Source organism: Rhipicephalus microplus, chromosome 2, assembly GCF_043290135.1.
Source record: "Rhipicephalus microplus isolate Deutch F79 chromosome 2, USDA_Rmic, whole genome shotgun sequence".
Lineage (NCBI taxonomy): Eukaryota > Metazoa > Arthropoda > Arachnida > Ixodida > Ixodidae > Rhipicephalus > Rhipicephalus microplus.
In genome coordinates, this window is record NC_134701.1 from 297,374,345 (window position 1) to 297,393,957 (window position 19,613).

Genomic DNA, 19,613 nt, shown 5'->3' on the forward strand with positions numbered 1-19,613 from the left:
TATCTGTCTAACCGAACCTTTCGCGTAAAAGTGGGAAATGCTCTCTCTAGATCATCTACCCAAGAGACTGGTGTTCCGCAAGGGGGCGTGCTTAGTTGCACACTTTCTTGTAAAAATGAACTCCCTGCAGTCAGTCATTCCAAGCGCGATGTTTTATTCTGTGTATGTTGATGATGTGCAGATGAGTTTCAAATCATGCAATATGTCTATCTGCGAACGACAAGTGCAGCTTGGAATGAATAAATTCTCTTAATGGGCGGATGAGAATGGTTTTTAAATAAACACCCAGAAAAGTACTTGCGTACTCTTCTCCAACAAACGAGGGGTAATGCCACTACCAATTATTGCGATCAAGGGAGACCAACTCTCTGTGAGCAGCGAGCATAAATTCCTAGGAACCACTTTAGATTCTAAGGTCACGTTTATTCCCCTCATTAAACATGTAAAAATGAAATGTCTGAAAGCGATGAACCTCCTGAAGCTCCTATCACGTACAGCATGGGGTAGTGATCGGAAGTGTCTCTTGAACTTGTACAAAAGCCTTGTTTGGTCGCGCCTTGATTATGCCTCTATAATTTATCATTCCGCAACGCCAAGTGCTTTGAAAATCCTAGACCCCGTTCACCATATGAGTATCCGACTAGCAACCGGTGCTTTCAGGACAAGTCCGATCCAGAGTCTCTATGTAGAGTCGAATTTGTGGTCACTTCACCTACAGCGATCCTATAGCAGTTTAACTTATTTTATAAAGGTACGCGCAAACATAAAGCATCCTTCTTATTCAGCTATAAACGATATGACTGCTGCCACCCTCTATCATAATCGACCCGCAGCGAGAAAGCCGTTCTCTTTGCGTGTGAGAAGCTTAAGTGAGGAAATGGGTGTTACGCTGCTAGAACTTTGTCCTATGCCCACAACAAAACGTTTACCGTTGTGGCAGTGGCAGCTCATACATTGTGACACTTCCTTTGCCGAGATCACTAAACATGCACCAGAAGCACATATCAAAATGCATTTCCGACAACTCCAGTCTAACTACTCATGCGTAGAGTTTTATACTGACGCTTCTAAGTCGCATGCAGGGCTGGCTTATGCAGCCGTCGGACCATCCTTCTCGGAATCCGGTGTGCTGCACCCGGAAACAAGTATATTTACGGCTGAGGGTTATGTACTATTGTGGGCTGTGAAGCATATAAAGAAATCAAACATACAAAAATCAATTATATTCACAGACTCGTTAAGCGTCGTAAATGCATTAAGATCCCTTTTCAGATTCGGAAATCCGGTAATAATTGAGCTGTATTCCGTTCTGTGTACAGCGTATATGTCCAACCAGCATGTTACTATTTGCTGGGTACCTGGCCATAGAAGTATCGAGGGCAATGTGTTAGCTGACCAAATGGCCACGTCAATTATATTGATCGCTATTAACCCCACCGCTACTGTCCCTGCAACAGATCTAAAACCCTTCCTACGTAAGAAACTGCGAAACCACTGGCAACGCTTGTGGGACACAGAAATAAATAATAAGCTTCACTTGATTAAGCCGCGGTTGGGTTACTGGCCCTCCGCTACAAGAACACGGCGAACTGATGTCCTATTCTGTCGCCTCAGAATAGGACACACTTATGGCACCCATAGCTTCCTGCTGACTGGCGATGAACCTCCTACTTGTGGTAGATGTGGTGAGAGGCTAACCGTCCTCCACGTCCTCCTGGAGTGTCCGGAAGCTGAAAGTGAGAGAAATAAATATTTTGTTTTAGCATACCGCTATAATCTTCCTTTACATCCGATTATGTTTCTCGGTGAAGAGCCGCTTTTTGATGAAAAATCAGTTTTAAGATTTTTAAAGGATGTAGTATTGAATGTTTTTAGCCCAACATTGAATGTTTTTAGCCCAACAGGTTCATAGCGCATCCTCTGTTCAGAGGATGCCGCCGTGATAGCAGCTTACAATGAGCCCAGGCCTCCATGCTCTTGTTTTAAGGGTTCTGTCGAGGCACTGGTGCTCCAAGCCACGTTTTTATTTCATAAACCATTTTATGTCTCCATAGCACACATCATTTGTCATTGCACATAATTTTACGATATATATATTTTTACGCACCTACAGCGACTGTTCTTTAGGCCCATTTACAGCCACGTCACATCTATTTTATCTACACTGCACATCGCACAATTCATTATCATCGCTCTGGCGCTCTTTGGCCACATCTGGCCCTTGCGCCAATAAACTCCACTAATCATCATCATCTTAGTCTCCAATTACAGGGCTATTGCTCTTACCAGTTGTCTGTGCAAGGTCTTCGAAAAGATGATAAATAGAAGACTGGTACACTTTCTTGAAACATTCTACTTGAGCCACAGCAGGGCGGGTTTAGAGAAGGAAAATTCACCACAGACCATCTTATCGGTATCAAAGCACAAATCCGTGACGCTTTCATCCATAACCAATTTTTTCCTTTTTGTGTTCCTCGCCATAGAGAAAGCCTAGGACACTGCATGGCGCTTTCGCATACTCGGAGACTTCTCGCATTTATGTGTGCACGGCAGAATTTTAGTATAATTGAAAGTTATCTGTTCAATTTGAACATTCCGTGTTAAAGTGGGAACTGTTCTGTCACGAACATTTGTGAGGAGACAGTAGTTCCGCAAGGAGGGGTATTGAGTTGTACACTCTTTATAATCAAAATGAACTCCTTGCGCATGTCCCTCCCGCGAAATATGTTTTATTGCATATTTACTTATTTATTTGCAGAGTACCTACATTGCCATATAGGAATTACACGGTGAGGGGGGGGGGACAAAAAAAACAATCCGTACAAATGAATTTGTAGCAAAATACATAAATGCACATGAAAACTGTCAAATTTATCAGAACATAATAATGGATCACAAATATATTTTCATACTCACTGAACATACATAATGCAAGAATTTCACAGCATAGAAAAAAATAAATCATTATTTGTTATACTAACCAATTCGTCACTTAAGCTCTTCCGTTCTCTTATTGTTTTTGGAAAGAATGAGTAGAAAAAAGTATTGGATCTGCATTTGAAGGCAGATATCTTTTTGCTATGGTTACAGCGAATAGATGTGTAAGGGGGTTAAACAGGGTAGCTATGGGGATTGATTCCTGTGTTAGAGTAACATATCTGGTGCAACAGTGCAAGCCGTAGTTTCTGTCTACGTTGTGGGGTCTCGGCGAGGCGAACGAGCGCATCGCCACGCCACGCTCTTGGAGTGAACGGACACAGCAGACGCGGTCGGTACAAAGCACACAGCATATATACATTTATTAACTAATTTAGACGACGATATCGTCCGTCAAATGATACATCAATTCTAATTAACACGCTACCATACAAACAACATAACGCAGTGACACACTAAACACACAATAACATGATAAACACACACTAACACACCCAACACGCTAACACATACCCAAGGCGGCGTCGCCAACGCCTGACTTTCCACTTGGGACCCCGGCGCGAAGCCCGCGGTGCCGAGCACCGGGGGCCCACGCTACAGACAACCATTCGCGGCAGCCGCCACGCGCATAAGAGACTCGCTCAACGCTCGCCCACCCCCAAGGCCTGCCTTCCGCCTGGGGCCACCGCCGGGGCTACCACTCTACCAACAGTGGTACTCAAAGCGAACACAACGCCATCTATCGCCCGGCGGTAATCACCACCGAAATAAAGCCTTGGGGCAAAACACGTGCGCCACGTGGCGCAAACAATTTTACAGGGGGGGGTGTCAGCACCCCCACAACGTATACATAGCAGATCCCATCTCTAAGAGGCCTTCATTTGTGAAACACTGGCATAGGGGCTATAATTACTTGAAACAAACCTTGCCTTTTGATTCTGAAGTTTTTCTATTTTATTTATAAGATAGTCTTGGTGGGGGTCCCATACTACACATGCATAATCAAGTATACACCTTACCTGCAAGAAATATAATGTTTCCTTGATTTCGTGTGTCGCCTGTTTGAAATTCCTTCGAATAAAGTATAGCATCCTACTACCTTTTTCTATGCAGTGTCAATGTGTTTGCTCCGCGTAAATGATTCAGTAAAATGATTACCACTATACTTATAATCGCAGTGTGTGTTAATGAGTATACCGTTGGTGTTATGTAAATGATTCAGTAAAATGATTACCAATATACTTATAATCGCAGTGTGTGTTAATGAGTATGCCATTGGTGTTATATTGATGAAATTTTTTGGATATTTTCCTTGAGAAGCTCACACTGGAACACTTTTAATGTTTAAATTCATTTTCCATTTTTTACACCAGTCTGCTACATGATTTAGGTCGGTTTGCAAAGTGTGAGTATCAGATTCAGTCGTCATTTCTCTGTATTAGACGCAGTTGTCAGCAAATATTTTTATGGGTGACATAATGTTTTCAACAATGTTGTTTATGTAGATTAGAAACAGTAAAGGTCCTAAAACGCTCCCTTGGGGAATACCTGAAGTTACTGCTATGGACGAAGATTTGACATTATTTAAAACAACGGACTGGGTTCTACCATTGAAATAGTTACGTATCCACGTTGAACGTTTTTATTTATGCCCAATGAAGCAAGCCTCAAATCTAAGAGCTTATGGGACACTGTGTCAAATGCTTTTTTTTAAATCTATGAAAACCGCATCTACACAACTATTGTTATCAATAGCTTTGGATGCGAAATGCTGAAATTCTATTAGTTGTGTGTTACAGGAATAACCTTTTCGAAAACCGTTCTGGGAGGGAGTAAATAAAACGTCTGAATCAAGGAATTTAAATATATTGGTATGTAAAATGTGTTCAAATATTTCGCAACATACCGACGTTAATAAGAGTGGTCTGTAAATTTCTCTGTGTTTTTTTTTTATCTCCAGATTTGAAAACGGGTGTAACGTTTGCTATCTTCCAATCTTGGGGAATAAGACCAGTTTCGAGGGAGAGTTCATAAATTATACTTAAATATAGAGCAATAATGTCATGACACTCTGAGAATTACTGGGGACAGTACATCAGGTCCAATAGCTTTTGTTGCATCTAAGCGGCGTAAGAATGAATCGACGCCACTAACATCAATTTGACTGTCTGACATCATATTGCTCTGGGCGGCATTGTTCAGAAGGAATGCCTGCTCGGCAGTTTCATGCGAAAAAACTGATTGAAAATATTAATTGAAACATTCCACCCTTTGGTAGTCTGTCACGGCTTTGCCGTCAACAGTTAAGGCTGGTATAGATATATCTTCTTTTCGGTTCTGCTTTACACACTTCCAAAATGACTTCGTGTTTTTTTAGGTCTTTACCTAATTTAACAGAGAAAGCATCTTTCGCAGATTTAATTGTTACTTTTAATATATTATTTATTTCATCTAAGCGCTTGTGGTTTACCAAACTAGAATTAGCAGAAAATATTTTATATGCGCATCTAGCTTTCAGGACAAGTTTACGTGTTTCTGCGTTAAACCAGGGTTTATGCGTTTTTTTTTTTTTTACGCAAGTATCTACATGGAATATGACTTTCGACCAATCCGAGTATTTTGTCCCGGAATGTTGACCACAGAGCGATGGAGCCGTACTAGACGACCTGAGGAATCTTTGAGATTCGCGAGCCAACAAAGAGATTGGTGGTTGCTAACTACTTTGAATGGGCAACCGTACAAGCATGGGCAGAACTTTGTTCCCAGACAACAGCGAGGCATTCCTTTTCAGTTGCGGAATAGTTTTTGTCCACTGGGGATAACGTTCTGCTCTCATAAGCGATCACGCACTCTACGCCATTATGCCACTGAACTAATACCGCTCCTAGTCAATTGTACAGCAAAGCCTGAGACAGGTGTTGGCATGTTTACAATCAACGGTTTATATAGTATACATTCACCGTATGCTTGAATACGCTTGTTCCGTATGAGATTCCTTGTCATATGTCTTTAAGTTGACAAACATTAAAAAATACAGAACAGCGCTGCAAGGTTTGTCCTAAGCCATTTCTCAAAAATGACAGCTGTAAAAATATAAAAAATTGACACACCGATGGGAATTACTGTCATCACCTCAAATTAAACTGTGGTTAAAGCTCTTATTATGTCAAGCATTTCATGCTAAACTCACATTCGAAAATGAATGTACCCCTCTACCTAGACAATCTTCTTCGTGCAATGGTAATTAAGATTTTAGAATGCCGTATCAAATATAATTTTTCTAATAATTCGTCTTTTGTTAGTTTCATGACAGAATGGAATGGCTTATAAAAAGAACGAAGTGTGTTGTGTAAGTGAAGGCGTGTTTTTTTTTTTTTTTTACATTCTAACCCATCTGCTTCAGCGCCTTCAAGTAAAAAGTGTGATGTGCACACGGCTTTTGTTTTGTTAGTATTTTACTTTTTAAGCGTGTCTCTCTAAGTGGCGTAAGTTGTAGTTAGACTTAGGAGTTCTTGTGTGCCCAACGAAAAGCGTTCTACCATGGGGATTTTTCAAATTGGTTCGCTACGAGCCACCAAAGCATGATGCGAAGAAGCAAACTTGAATCCCTTGCCTCTCGTCCCATGTAGTGATCGTGAGCCTTATTCCTTCCTTGTTTTCTTCGGTATCGGGGCTGGAGGATCACATGATGCATAGGCACCAAGAAGATCATGCGGAAGCAAAGTGACGCGCACATGACGTGCCCCAGCCTGCTCGTGCGCGTACGCCATCGATATTGTGTCAATTTGGCGCTCTCAGTTGTGTATTACCAGTTTCTGTGGGATGGATCAGTCGGTGCGTGTACTTTAGAAGAGGCTGGCAAATATCATGTATTTGTGACCGCGATACACCACGTCGCTCCGCTGAAACTGCGTTCAGAGACGACGCACCAAACACAAGCTAAGCGTTGTGAAGGTTGGTGAAGGCACGATGCAGAAACGACGAGAAGACGAACGCAAATGAAATGGGTAGTAGTAGAAGTAGTAGCAGCAGCAGCAGCATGTGTGTTTTCACGTAAAAATCACAATATGAATATGAGGGACGCCGTAGTGGAGGTCTCCGGAAATTATGATTAACTGGTGTTCTTTAACGTGCACTGGCATTGTACAGTACACGGGCATCTACTTTTTCGCATCCATCTAGATGTGACCACCGCGGCCACAATCAAATCCGCGGCATTCGGGTCAGCAGCGGAGTACTTTATTGCGACTGGTCCACCCAGGCAGACGCTAAATGAGGGTTGATCAGTGAATAGCATCTCGAGGCTATTTAAAATAAAAATAATAACAAGCTGAGATTCTGTTTGCATGTTTTATTGTATTTCTCAGTGTTCATTTATTGTACTGATTTTGAAATGGCAGTGCAAGGACACGGGGAAAAGAAAGACATGAAGACAAAAAGTGCTGTTTTTCTTTTCCCTTTGTCTTTGCGCTTCCCTTTCAAAATGGTATGAAGCAGCTAGCCTAAATCAAAGTACTCCTCACTTAAGCTACAAAACAGAACACATAAATTGAGCATGCCAACTAGAATAATGTCACGTGCAATACTCTTAATGAGGTACCATTTAAAATGCAGGATATAATCAGGAGACTGAATATTTTTCGTCTGTTTTTATAGATACTAGCATTTAATGAATTTCTGATGAAGAGCGTACAGTATGCGACGTCAGCCCACCAATGTCAACATAAAGGAGCGACATAAAAACAGGACCATTCCTTGGTGTTTGTGACTGCCTTGATCTTGGCGTGCACGCCCGTGAGAAAGGCAAGTGGCATTCATTAGAAATCGAGCGTTTTTACGCTAAATGCAATTTTGCAAATCTTAACAGGAATGATCCGAAGTGCCCAGTGTATTATTACGCTTGTCAGCTCGAAATGCTCAAACCTAGTGAGGGGCCCTTTAAGGTGTTCACAGATACAGGAGAAATTGGTCCTACTCGATTAGACCTAGCATGCCTCTCTTCTGGGGTATCAATGGTCTGGTTATTAAAGACGATGGTCTTTCTTGGGGACCTTCGACGAAAAAATTTTGGTCTGTCTGTCTGTCTGTCTACATTTGTCTGTTTGTCCGCCCTAACGATACTTCAAACGGCATTGAACGGCCAACCCCATCCGCAGCGCCCACCAATATTGCTCAAGGTTTAGCGTTCATTGTTTTGCGATTGTCTATTAAAAAAGCAAATATTGTGCATATCTGAGGTGCCGTAACAACACGTCTTACGTATTTTGTGTCTGCCTTTATACTAGAAGAGACACACACAAGTAACTCTAAGGACTGTAGCGTTTATCGCGCTGCGCTGACAGTGCCACGCGATGCTCAAGAAGGTGTTTCCAACGTTTTGCTACGACGACACGGTGGTGGCACCTGCCCGTCGCTTTGCATTCTACACCTTATCACCTCCGAGACTGGCACGCATCTGTCTTCGCAGTCACGTGTGCCTTCGTTTTCGAAGATGGCCCTTGTGTCTAACGTGCCTAGATGCGCTTGTTCGCTTCCACTACACGCTCGAGGCACTCTAACGCAGCGCCTTCAGAATACTATTCACCGATTTTCTTGCGCAGAACATGAAATAAACTTTTTGTTCACTCTCTCCAGGCGCAAGACTATCGTCTTTCAACGACATTTACAGTGTAACATGTAGATTCGGCGCAATTTTTTTGCTCCTGCGCTGCCCCTCCCAGCCACAAAGAATTGAAAGAAACCCATGGGAGTGTTAATTGAATGGTGGACACTTGAAGCACAATGCTAGACAATAAAACAAAAAAACACATACTGCGAATCGCGCAGGAAATGCATGCCTAGGTTCAATTGTTTTTACCTTTCTGCTATCTTAAACAGTAACGTTCTTTTTTGGCTTCCTGCCGTAAAAGTTGCCGAAGTCATTGTATTTCAATTTTTATAGAAGTTTATTGTGTCTATAGTTATGATTTTGAGAACCTAAAGTGGTGTTTTACCTGCCTGTCTTTGGTGCCTGAAGCACACTTATTTAGTGCCTAAGAATCCGGCCTCTAGTTATCAGATCCGTCCTCCGTGGAAATGAAATGTGTCTGCTCTTTTATCTTTGCTTTAGCTGTGTTGTCGCCTTCGCTCGCGCGCATTTACCTACGTTCAAAGCACAGTGCGCTAGAGGATGCACTCAAAACATGAGAGTGACGGTCAGTAGCATAGCCAGGGTGGGAGAGGACATCAAAAACATTCCCTTCCTTTCTTCTCCTCCCTCCCCCCCCCCCCCCCCCCGGGAAATTTTTTTTTACGCCATGGTACATATTGCACAAAGTGACCATTTGCCTGCCTGCCTCCCCTTCAAATCAAGGTGCCCCCTCTCCCTAAAGTGCAAAGTAGTTCTTCCTATGCCCCTGGCAATGCCAGAACCCACTCAAATAATTGCAATCTTAATAATTACAATCTTAATAATTGCATCTTAATTGCAATCTTAATAAAATTGCAATCTTAATTGCAATCTTAATAAAAACAAAATGGCTCTCGCTTTCAAATTGTCTTAGGCAAATGCACAATGTGCCCCTTCAGGTTTTCTTTTATTTTTATTTTCGCACTGCTTTCTGGACGACATTGTAAGGAGTTTTTGGTGTATAGACCTTTTCACTCCCCCGCCGCGGTGGTCTAGTGGCTAAGGTACTCGGCTGCAAACCCGCAGGTCGCGGGTTCAAACCCCGGCTGCGGCGGCTGCATTTCCGATGGAGGCGGAAACGTTGTAGGCCCGTGTACTCAGATTTGGGTGCACGTTAGAAAACACAAAATATCTGGAGCCCTCCACTACGGCGTGTCTCATAATCATATGGTGGTTTTGGGACGTTAAACCCCACAAATCTAATCTAGACCTTTTCACTCAAGGCTTCCTGGGCGCCACCATATTCCTCTTTGGGCTGTTCTTAGTGCGCGTGGCGCTCCAAAAAATGCCCTTCCGAGGCTTTGACGTCGGCTTTTGTACTCTCGTGCAACAGCCCAGAATAAAGGAAATCCTCCTCTCCATGAAAAAGGTGGATAGACAGAACGCTCTAGCCACATAAAACACTGCTGCAAAAGGAAAACGAAGTTTGTTAAATCGTTCAGTTTCAGCACAGAGAGATGGGTTCCAGATGAGGTTGGCTTTATGAGACTAGGTAAATGACGTCATGTTACGCCTAGAAATATAATCAGTTGTGAAAAACAATAACCCTTTTTTATCCTTGAATTCATCGTAGAAAAAGCAGTTGCAACTGTGCGAGTCTGTAGCGTTTGTCTACCAAATCTGCTGATACCACGTTGGTGCATTCAGAATGTTATGTCATGAAGTACTATTTTATTCAACCAGTATTCTGCTTATTTGCTCCTAAATATCACTGAACAAGTTTTTCTAGAATGCTCAACAGCGTGATGACATTATTTTGCATCATCAACTAAAATAAGGAATGCTCCTAAGATCTCTGGCGTCATGAGGTTTGCAATTAACCAAATATCTGTAACTCTTCACAAGAGCCCCAACGTAATTGTTCATGTCCTTGAATGTAAATGCTACTTGCTTCTCCTCGGTATGTAAAGTTAGCTGCTCAGGATTGCTCTAAAATGAAAAAATTTTGCTGCTCCAAATCAGCAGACCTCGGTAGCATCACTGTATTGTCTATACTGTCTTTTGTCCCAATCTACAAATATACCCATGAATTTCAGAGGCACACCATGTACCACATGTTCTTTGGGAGATGATTTAGACTCCAACCAAAAGTTTTGAAGAAACCTGACGTTTCGGAACCCACTTGGTTTCTTCCTCAGGGGTGACTGCAGAGGCTACGTAGCTGCGTCGAAGACGACGCTGCTACGTAGCCCCCACAGTCACACCTTCGACGCTGCTAGGTAGCCTCCGCAGTCACGCCTGAGGGAGGAACCAAAAGAGTTTCAAATTGTCGGGTTTCTTCAAAACTTTTGGTTGGAGTCTAAACCATCTCCCAGTTTCATACCCAACCAGACAGACTTCTGTCGAATGTTTACTTTCAGATGTTCTTTAAATGGCTTGAAAGATAGCACGCACGTTCATGTAGGCCTCCTGTGTGGCCTTTGTGTTGCTGCAGAAAATCACCTTGCTGGAGACACAACAGTCGAATCTCGATAATTCAAACTGGAAGGGGCCCGAAAATTCGTTCGAATTAAAAGAAGTTCGAAATAATAAAAGCTAAATAAACAGAGGGCTCACCATGTAGTGCCGCATGTGCATAGAGCTAACATGCGAGGGGGAAGTTTTATAAGACATACATTTATTCACAAATCACAGGACATCTGTTCTTAATTGAAGTAGTCTGTGATGCCTGTCTACACACGTTTAGAATGCAGCGAGTCAATTTCGCACGCAGCTTGCAAAGCATTTCTACTTCGAATTCACCATTCTCCTGGTAAAAGAAGTTGCGTGCGGCAATGTCCAGCGCCGACACTTAAAAAAAAAAAACGACAAGGACTGCGTTTCCGCTACGCAGCCACAGCGTGGGCAACACGTGATGAGAAAGGAGGAGCATCTCCACACGGAGAGAAGCAGATCGGCAGCTTTTCTTTCTCTCTCTCTCTCTCTTTCTTTTCTCACATGTCGTTCAAAGGAGAAAGCTCTACGTCGTAGCATGGCCGGACTCTACTCTCTCCTCCGCTCCCCCCTTACAGCCTTTGCAATGATGGATTTTGCCGCCATAGCTCTGTGGTGGCGCTGTTAGTTGACCATTGTTTTGTCTCCGCAAAAGGCGTTGATGGATGCGTGCCAGCCGGCTCCATGCCAGCAGTATCTCTGTAACCTTAGCTGCGGGACACAACTTATCTGTTAATCTAAGCCTGATGTTCATTTTGTGCGCCAGTAGTCAACATGGTTATGATATAATGGGGATTGAACAGCTTCGAGCCCTTCTTGGAAAAAGTAAGCTAGCAACAGACGATGCTAGAAAAATGTAAGGGGAAGGCCCGTGTACTCTGATTTGGGTGCACGTTAAAGAACCCCAGGTGGTCAAAATTTCCGGAGCCCTCCACTACGGCGTCTCTCATAATCAAATGGTGGTTTTGGGACGTTAAACCCCACAAATCAATCAAAAATGTAAGGGGAAGGTGAACCCAACGCTCACAATTATTAGCCACATCGTTACTGGCAAGATGGCCAAATGGTTATTTAAGCACGCGCAAGCGAAGTTATGAGGTTACAATTCTGCGAGGTTACAACAAGCAAAGTTATGGGGTTAGAATTCTGCGAGGCTACAACAAAACTTAAATATTTACAGATATAAACTTTATTTCGGATCAATACAAATCCAAACCACGCACTCTCTCACAAGTTATGAATAAGACAATCGTTTACTGCCCTAGGCTTCGATCTGATGACATAGAAAAATTGCTTTTTTTCTCACCTGTCTGTGAATCGGCCACAAGTGCTGTACGCTTTTATCTTATCTTCTTGTACAGCACGCTGTCTCAAGAGCGCTCCGCACTTTGAGCGTTGATAGGCAACCTGAGCCCAAAGCCTTTTGACCATGACGAAATAGCGACTAGATCGGTTAGCATCGTTACTGTTGGTTTGTGTTGTAACACAATTTAGCATGTTGGTTACTTCCTCCAGCGCACCAGTCTTCATGGCCAGGCAGCGGTGGCTGCTTTTCACTTTAAAGGATTTCTATTAGCTGGGGGGTGACGACATACTGGGTTCTTGCGCGCGGTCTCTTTGCAGCTGGCACCATGTACGACAGATATAGTTCAAAGACGGTCGGCACAGCTCCAGCAAGCAACTTCCGTATTCGGCATCCAGGAACATTATCACGTTTGTTGAAATGTTTTCCACTTACCACAGTTGACGCAAACTTGTCGTTGCTGACTAGATTTTCACGCAAAATGTTTTTTTGCCACCTAGAACACAGTTCCACATCGCTAAGAAATTGGTGAGAGAAGACACCTGGCATCTTTCCCTGTCGAGGTCTGCAGAATAGCAGGCAACAGCACACCATGGCTACAACAATCGCAGGAGGAAGAAACAACACGTTGCACGTTGACATCTGCATCAAACACATGGAGAAAGCTCACAAGTACTGCAGAAGCTGGTGCACAATACAACGCCGCTGTCATATGCTTACATGACGCGATGACTGCTCCCACAAAAACATACCGGGGTTGCAGGAAGCAAGTCTCATGCTGTGGGCAACAGAGACGAATCTCATGAAAACAGCGTGCCTGACGAATTACCAATAGGTGCCAGTCAAGAAATGACAGCGTTGACGGCTCTCCCACTCCAAGACCCCGCCTTCTCGAGCGCACAGAAACGGTGAGCTGGTGGCAACTTCGTGCGTGCGGCGAACCGTAGAACAACTCTGTAAGGAAAAGTTCTTCTCACCCTTGTCGCGTTGCGAAGGCCGTAAGGGGGAAGCGGAAGAGAAAGTCGAGTCCGGCCGTGATGACAGGGACGGGAAAGGGGAAGCATAGCACCGGCACGTGAGAGAAAGCCAACACTTCGCGGCAGCTTTCATTTCTTTCTCTCTCCGTGCGTGGTGTTGAAAGGAGAAGGGCCTTTACGTGGCAAGGACGGAAAGGAGAGAAGCGTGGCACAGGCGCGTCGCAGATTGGCATTTGAGAGAGAGCAAACATTCCACCGCAGCCTTTCCTTTTCTTTTCCTTCGCGCGAAACGTTGAGGTGTCGGATGTGCCGCTGCAGGATAGGGCGTGGTGCTGAGAGCATTTTCGAAGTGCGGCATGTTCGAATTAACGCGCGGCAACTGCTCGCGCGTTCGAATTACAGGGTGTTTTTGCCCATTAGAATACACATAGCTCTGACGGGACCTCAGCGTGAGTTCGGATTAACCGGAAGTTCGAATTAAGTGTGTTCGAATTAATCAGATTGGACTGTACCATGTGCGGCGATAGTTCGACATGCCATGTTCCTGAACCAACATCAAGATGTTTATCTTTGCTTATAAAAAAAAAAAAGGACTGCGTGCATTTTCAGCCTGATGTTTGGTTCTTCTTATGCAAAGGTTGAAGATAACTGACTACAGGATAAGTAGATGTTCAAGGACATGTTAATTAACACTAACTAATGAGCGCAGAACAACACATGCCTCCATTTTTCCTGGAATGTGATATTACATGCCTTGGAATCGTGCCATGAGAATTTGACGCATCTCTGGGCAGTGCTTCATAATTTGCACCTGCAGGGGATAATGTTACACCAGCTTATTTCCCACATTACCTACACGGGTCTGAGTGGAATGTTAGAATATGTTAGAATATGTTCATTACGGAAGCATCAAGGTTCAAGGTTCAACATTGTTCGGGTGACAATCAAGTGAAGCAGCTCTTTTGGAAATAATACCACACTCGTGCAGCAGTCTTCTTGAGGAATTGTTTTTTTCCTTATTTATTTATCATACGCAGTTGTCATGGCAACCAGATATTCAATACTTTGCCATGTACTACCATGCTAATGCTGAATTTCCCAGTGACCCTCTTTGCCATATCAAACCTCATTGTAATGCTATGTCATTGTAATGCTCATTCTGCTCTAATGAAGTTCATGCACCACAAACACCTGATGTTTTTGCTTTATGTTTTACAACACAGGCAGTTTCTCTGTGGATGCGGCACCTTTTTTGTGCAGTGGAAATAAATTAATGCTGACTAGTTACACATGAGCGCTGCACCATGATTGCTTGCCAGTTGATGGATAGAACTGTTGTCAAGTTTTCAGTCCCCGCAGGGGCGTCTGCGGAAGCAGGCATTAGGAGTGTAGCAACACCACGGACCCGGGCTAATAAGGGGAGGGGTTGACCCCCTTCCACGCCTAGCCATGCGTGGCTTAGCCGTGTCCGGAGGAAAGGGCATCCCTGGTGGTTGAGCCAATTCCGCGTGATTGGACACTTAAGGCCCCCTGGCGGAGGCAACACGCCCCTTTGGCCCTAGCATCACGTAGACTGCACTCCTGGACTGACCCACCCAGGGGAAATCGGCAGTCACTTTTTCCTTCCTCTCTCTACCTTCACATTTCGCTTTTCTCGTTTGCTGCGACTCTTTCCTGTCCTCTCCTCAGTTCAGTTTGCTTCCGTTGCTGGCGGCAAGTGTTAACCTTCTAGACCTGTGCGCCAGTACCAAAATTGCCGGCGGCGGCGGCCCGGTGCTTCCACCTCTGGCAGTAGCGTGTGAATGGTGTGGGGTCCATCTGATCGGTGGCGGCGCATCGGGGGGAAGTGGGGGGGGGGGGGGGTAAGATCACACTTCAAGAGTTGCTGGGAATCGCAACTTAATCCTTGAATTTTGAAAAAAAAAAAAAACTTTCCCCAAAAGGACGAAGCAGTTGAAGTGACAGCAGCATGTGTTAATGTTATTTATTTAGAAATGCTACTGTTTATCAATCATTTATTGCTCATTCAGTAGGAACTGATCCATCAATCTATTTCTGTTCATTTTCTTTTCACGAGAATTTGAATATATACATTCGCTTTTGTTTTTTCGTTAAGCTACCCGATTCTTGGCCGATCCCCCAGGGTGGGTGTGAGCCACAAGTTTAGGATCTACATCTACATCTACTGCTGTTTCAGTTTTCGAGACATAGCAAGTGCAAATAGAAATGTTCAGCGCTGTCATTGGTATATTTAAAATGACGAGGACATTTTTTGATTGAATATGTCGTGACTACAGTATTTTTGTAGTTACTAGACAATCATGTTTCGCTCCTATTAGAAAACTAAGAAAAAAAATAGAAATCAGTGCATCTTGATCTTGATTATTAGAGATGATTTTACAGAAAACACATTCGTCTGCATACATTTCAAGTTTAATTTGGGTGTGACTGATGATCTCGGCTAGGTCATTTATAGAAATAATGAACAAAAGCAATTCAAGCACTAAGCCTCGAAGCACCCCTGATAGGATCTGTACGTTAGGTGACTTCTCATGGTTAAACGTACAAAATTTGAGCGCGATCGTAAGTAATTAGCCATCCAATTAACCATATTTTCGTTGCAAAAAGTTTGTGAAGAAGGTTCTGCACGGCAAACAATGTCAAAAAGGTTCTGCATGGCAAACCATGTCAAAATTATTAGAATAGTCATTAAATATGTTATAAGTACATAATACATAAATATGCCATAAATACACTTCACCACCGTCACCTTTTAGAATGAATATTACAAATCAGCTTACGAAGCTCCAAACGGTTTGTTATTTCGTTTGAAGCAAAACTAAAACATAGCAATAAACAAAGCCACAAGTGCGATTCGCCGCCCACAAGCATGAAGACTAGGTAAATCCATGCCACACCCACAGTTCTCATGGTTGCTGAACAATCGCAGGGCCAGAGTCCACTCTACTTAATTTTAGGAAAATCTGTTATCCATGCCCTATTTCAGTGATTTCATAATGAAGCAGGTGGTGGGACTCCAAGGCTAAATCCAAGCCCAGTGATCCTGACTTGAACAGTGATCCTGACATGACAGCAACACTGTCTGTTATTCCAGCTCCACATGTTTCACGTCACCACCATTATTTTAATACTTCCTAGTTTAACTCGCCTCAGGGCATGGAATTTTAAGCCCCTTTACAGCCGCTTAACAATATTGGTGTTCATATCTTGTTCATATCACTTCAGTGACGGATCATTGCACTTGGTTTATGGCGCATTTTGGCCAAGCATGGCCCTTGCGCCATAAAACCCAAATATTATTAACTTGTTGTCAATGAGACTCTATTGAGATCTGTGGGGATGCTATATATAGCATGACTTTCTTCTTCTTCTGCCTTCACTTAGGCTTTCTCCCACAAAAGAAATTATACTCTGCTATGAGGTGCAAGGCTCCCAACAGCAGGAGTGCACATGTAAGAAAGTTTGTATCATACAAAAGCGTGCAAGCTCCACGTGATGGTAGTGATAATAATTAGATGTGAAAAGCCAGGTGTCTCCTGCACACTAATTGAGGCGTGTATTGACATGCATTTGCTTATTTGTCGCTTACCCAAGAGTCTTGCTTCACTGGCAGCTTATGGCAAGTTATCAACATTATCACAGTACCACATTTAATTACGTTTGCCATGCAATGCTAATGGCAGTGGCCTCTTTGTGGGCAGTGACGGGGTGTGTGGCACCTGGTGTACTGAATGAGCAGCTGATGGACTTTTGAGCTGTTGCAGCTTGCACCGTGAGATTGCCAGTGATTACGCTAGGCTTGAGGATGTTGCTGTGAAAGTGTTGCGGTCATTTTAGAACTTATGTGCACCAATGCATTTGACACTTGCTGTGAAAGTGTTGCGGTCATTTTAGAACTTATGTGCACCAATGCATTTGGCACTTGTGCAATGAGCATGATGAAAGCTGTCTGATCTTTCAGAGCGCAAGCGACTGGGGTTAGGCCAGAGCCAAGAGATGAACACACTGTTTCGCTTCTGGTCATTCTTTCTGCGTGAACACTTCAACCGCAAGATGTATGAGGAGTTCCGGAGGCTAGCCTTGGAGGATGCACGTGCAGGCTACCGGTACGGCCTGGAGTGCCTGTTTCGTTTCTACAGCTACGGCCTGGAGAAGCACTTTCGGCCAGACCTGTACACCGACTTTCAGCAAGAGACTCTGCGCGACTGCGACCAGGGACAGCTGTATGGACTGGAAAAGTTCTGGGCTTTCCGCAAGTACTACCGCCTCAGCCACCAGTGCCCTGTTGAGCCTCGGCTGGAGTCTCTCCTACAGGGATATCGCAGCATTGATGACTTCAGGATAGATGTGAGTGCTTCTTTTTTTGTCTGAAGGCTGCTTATTCAGCACTAAACAGGCGGCGATTGTCAGCCACTGCCTCTAATTGCAATCCATGCCTCACCTGAAAGCTACCCATGTGCACTGCAGCCGTCTGAACTAACTACAAAGATGTCTGCCTTACAAGCAGCTAAATTATCACTGAGGTGCGTTTTCATTGCAAACTGCTTAACTGTCATCTCGTAGCAAGTAGAGGGGTGGGCGAGTAGGAAACGACGCTTACTTAGAAAGCCAGCGCAAATGCGATGAAAAAGCTAGATGAGAGGGACACGAAATAAGCACACACAGCTAAAGTCCATTGAAACAAAACTGAACACACAACAAAACACCATATGAGCGCGGGATTTTAGTTCACATGAAAAAAAATTACTAATCATGCGTAGCTCGGAATGTAACAAACAAATGGAAGGTTCCTACATACAGACCGCTCATAAGGTAAGTCGCGAAAATGTGCACTATGAGCTGTACCACACTATAGCCAAAGCAACCTTTTTAAAGGGCAGCATTTGCACAAAACGTATTAAGCATGCAGTCTCGCTTGTGTATCCCAAAATTGAAGCATGCGATGCGTGGTGCTTACAACCACTCATATTTCTGAATGTTAAAAAAACAATGCGACCAAGGAACCACTTTGCCACCAAAAAGAATGCAAAAGGGAGGCGGGGAGTGGTCTGAAAAAAAAAAAAGCAACATCACAGAAATACGTAAACTATTTCTCAGACCGCCTAGATTATGCACATTACAGAGAAACTATGTCGAATCACGTCCGACATTTTATGCTCTGAAAGACGCCAATTGCTCAATTCCATTTGCGCGCAGCACACACCTGATTTCAAGACACCACATTCAAATCGTGAACCACCATTCGAGTACTACACGTGCCACCCTCATTATCATTAACGACGTGTATTCCTTTCTGTTAAGTGCAGCAACTGCAAAGAGCTTTGTTGCACGCTACCGAAATGCAATCAATGCTGATTAGGCTTAGTCTGTTGTTTGGTATGCTGTCGTGGGAAATTTGATTAAAGCATGAAAATCGGGCTTCGAAAGGATCGAACTGAAGTACTGAACCAAGAACAGCATGCATGATTCAAAGTTTGCGTTCGCGGCCAGGAGATCAACGAAAACCCACCAAGCTTATGTAAGACCGCGCACTGGCAGCAAAAGTAAAAGCGTCATAATGCGGTAAAACATTCAAATTTACGAACAGGGTAGCTACCGTAATATATGTAGCAAGCTCGATAACAATGACGCTTTTCCCAACGGGAAACTGTTATGGACAGAGAATAGGACCAGATCGCACGTGCCATGTCGAGAAAGGGGTGTGTAGGCGCTAGTTGGAACATACTGTAGGTAAAGGCTGTGCTACAAAGTTAAGGATGAGAACAACTGGACTAACATAGACAAAGCGCATGTAACAAAAAATTGAGTTCGATAAAAGTACAGGTTTTACGGGTAGATAGCACCCCGTTAGCATTGTGTCTAGTTTGCTAGTACAGTTGAACCTCGTTATAACGAGACGGGCTATAACGAAATAATGGATATAACGAGCAAATCCTAATTCCCCTTGAAAATCCCCATACAAACCAATGTATTCAAAACCTCGTTATAACAAGGCAAAATTTGCCTGTTATGGGATATAACGAACAAGTTTTGTTAGGAAGTAAAATTTTGAGCCGATGTCACGACAGTTGACAACGCGAATTTGAGACGGCGCGCAATGCGAGAACTGTATTTAGCAGTTCAAAACTCCCGCCACGCGCCCTCCAGCAACGCGCGCAAAGCAGACGGCACGCGCTGTTTCCGGAGGAGAGTTCGCTGCACGTACGCCGCTTGGCTACCACCGACAGCGGAGCGCTCCGCGAACGTCTCGCCCTTTTCTTTTCTTTCGTGTCTT

The 19,613-nt window shown here is 43.8% G+C and overlaps 1 protein-coding gene across 2 annotated transcripts in view; it reads left to right on the forward strand.

Moving 5' to 3' along the window:
• larp (La related protein) overlaps positions 1–19,613 on the forward strand; it is a 154,991-nt gene that overhangs the window by 122,321 nt on the left and 13,057 nt on the right. For both annotated transcript variants that reach the window (XM_037429802.2, XM_037429806.2), the window contains one exon: positions 17,301–17,686. In XM_037429802.2, the coding sequence (XP_037285699.2) occupies positions 17,301–17,686 (386 nt within the window). The remainder of the gene's footprint in view (positions 1–17,300; positions 17,687–19,613) is intronic.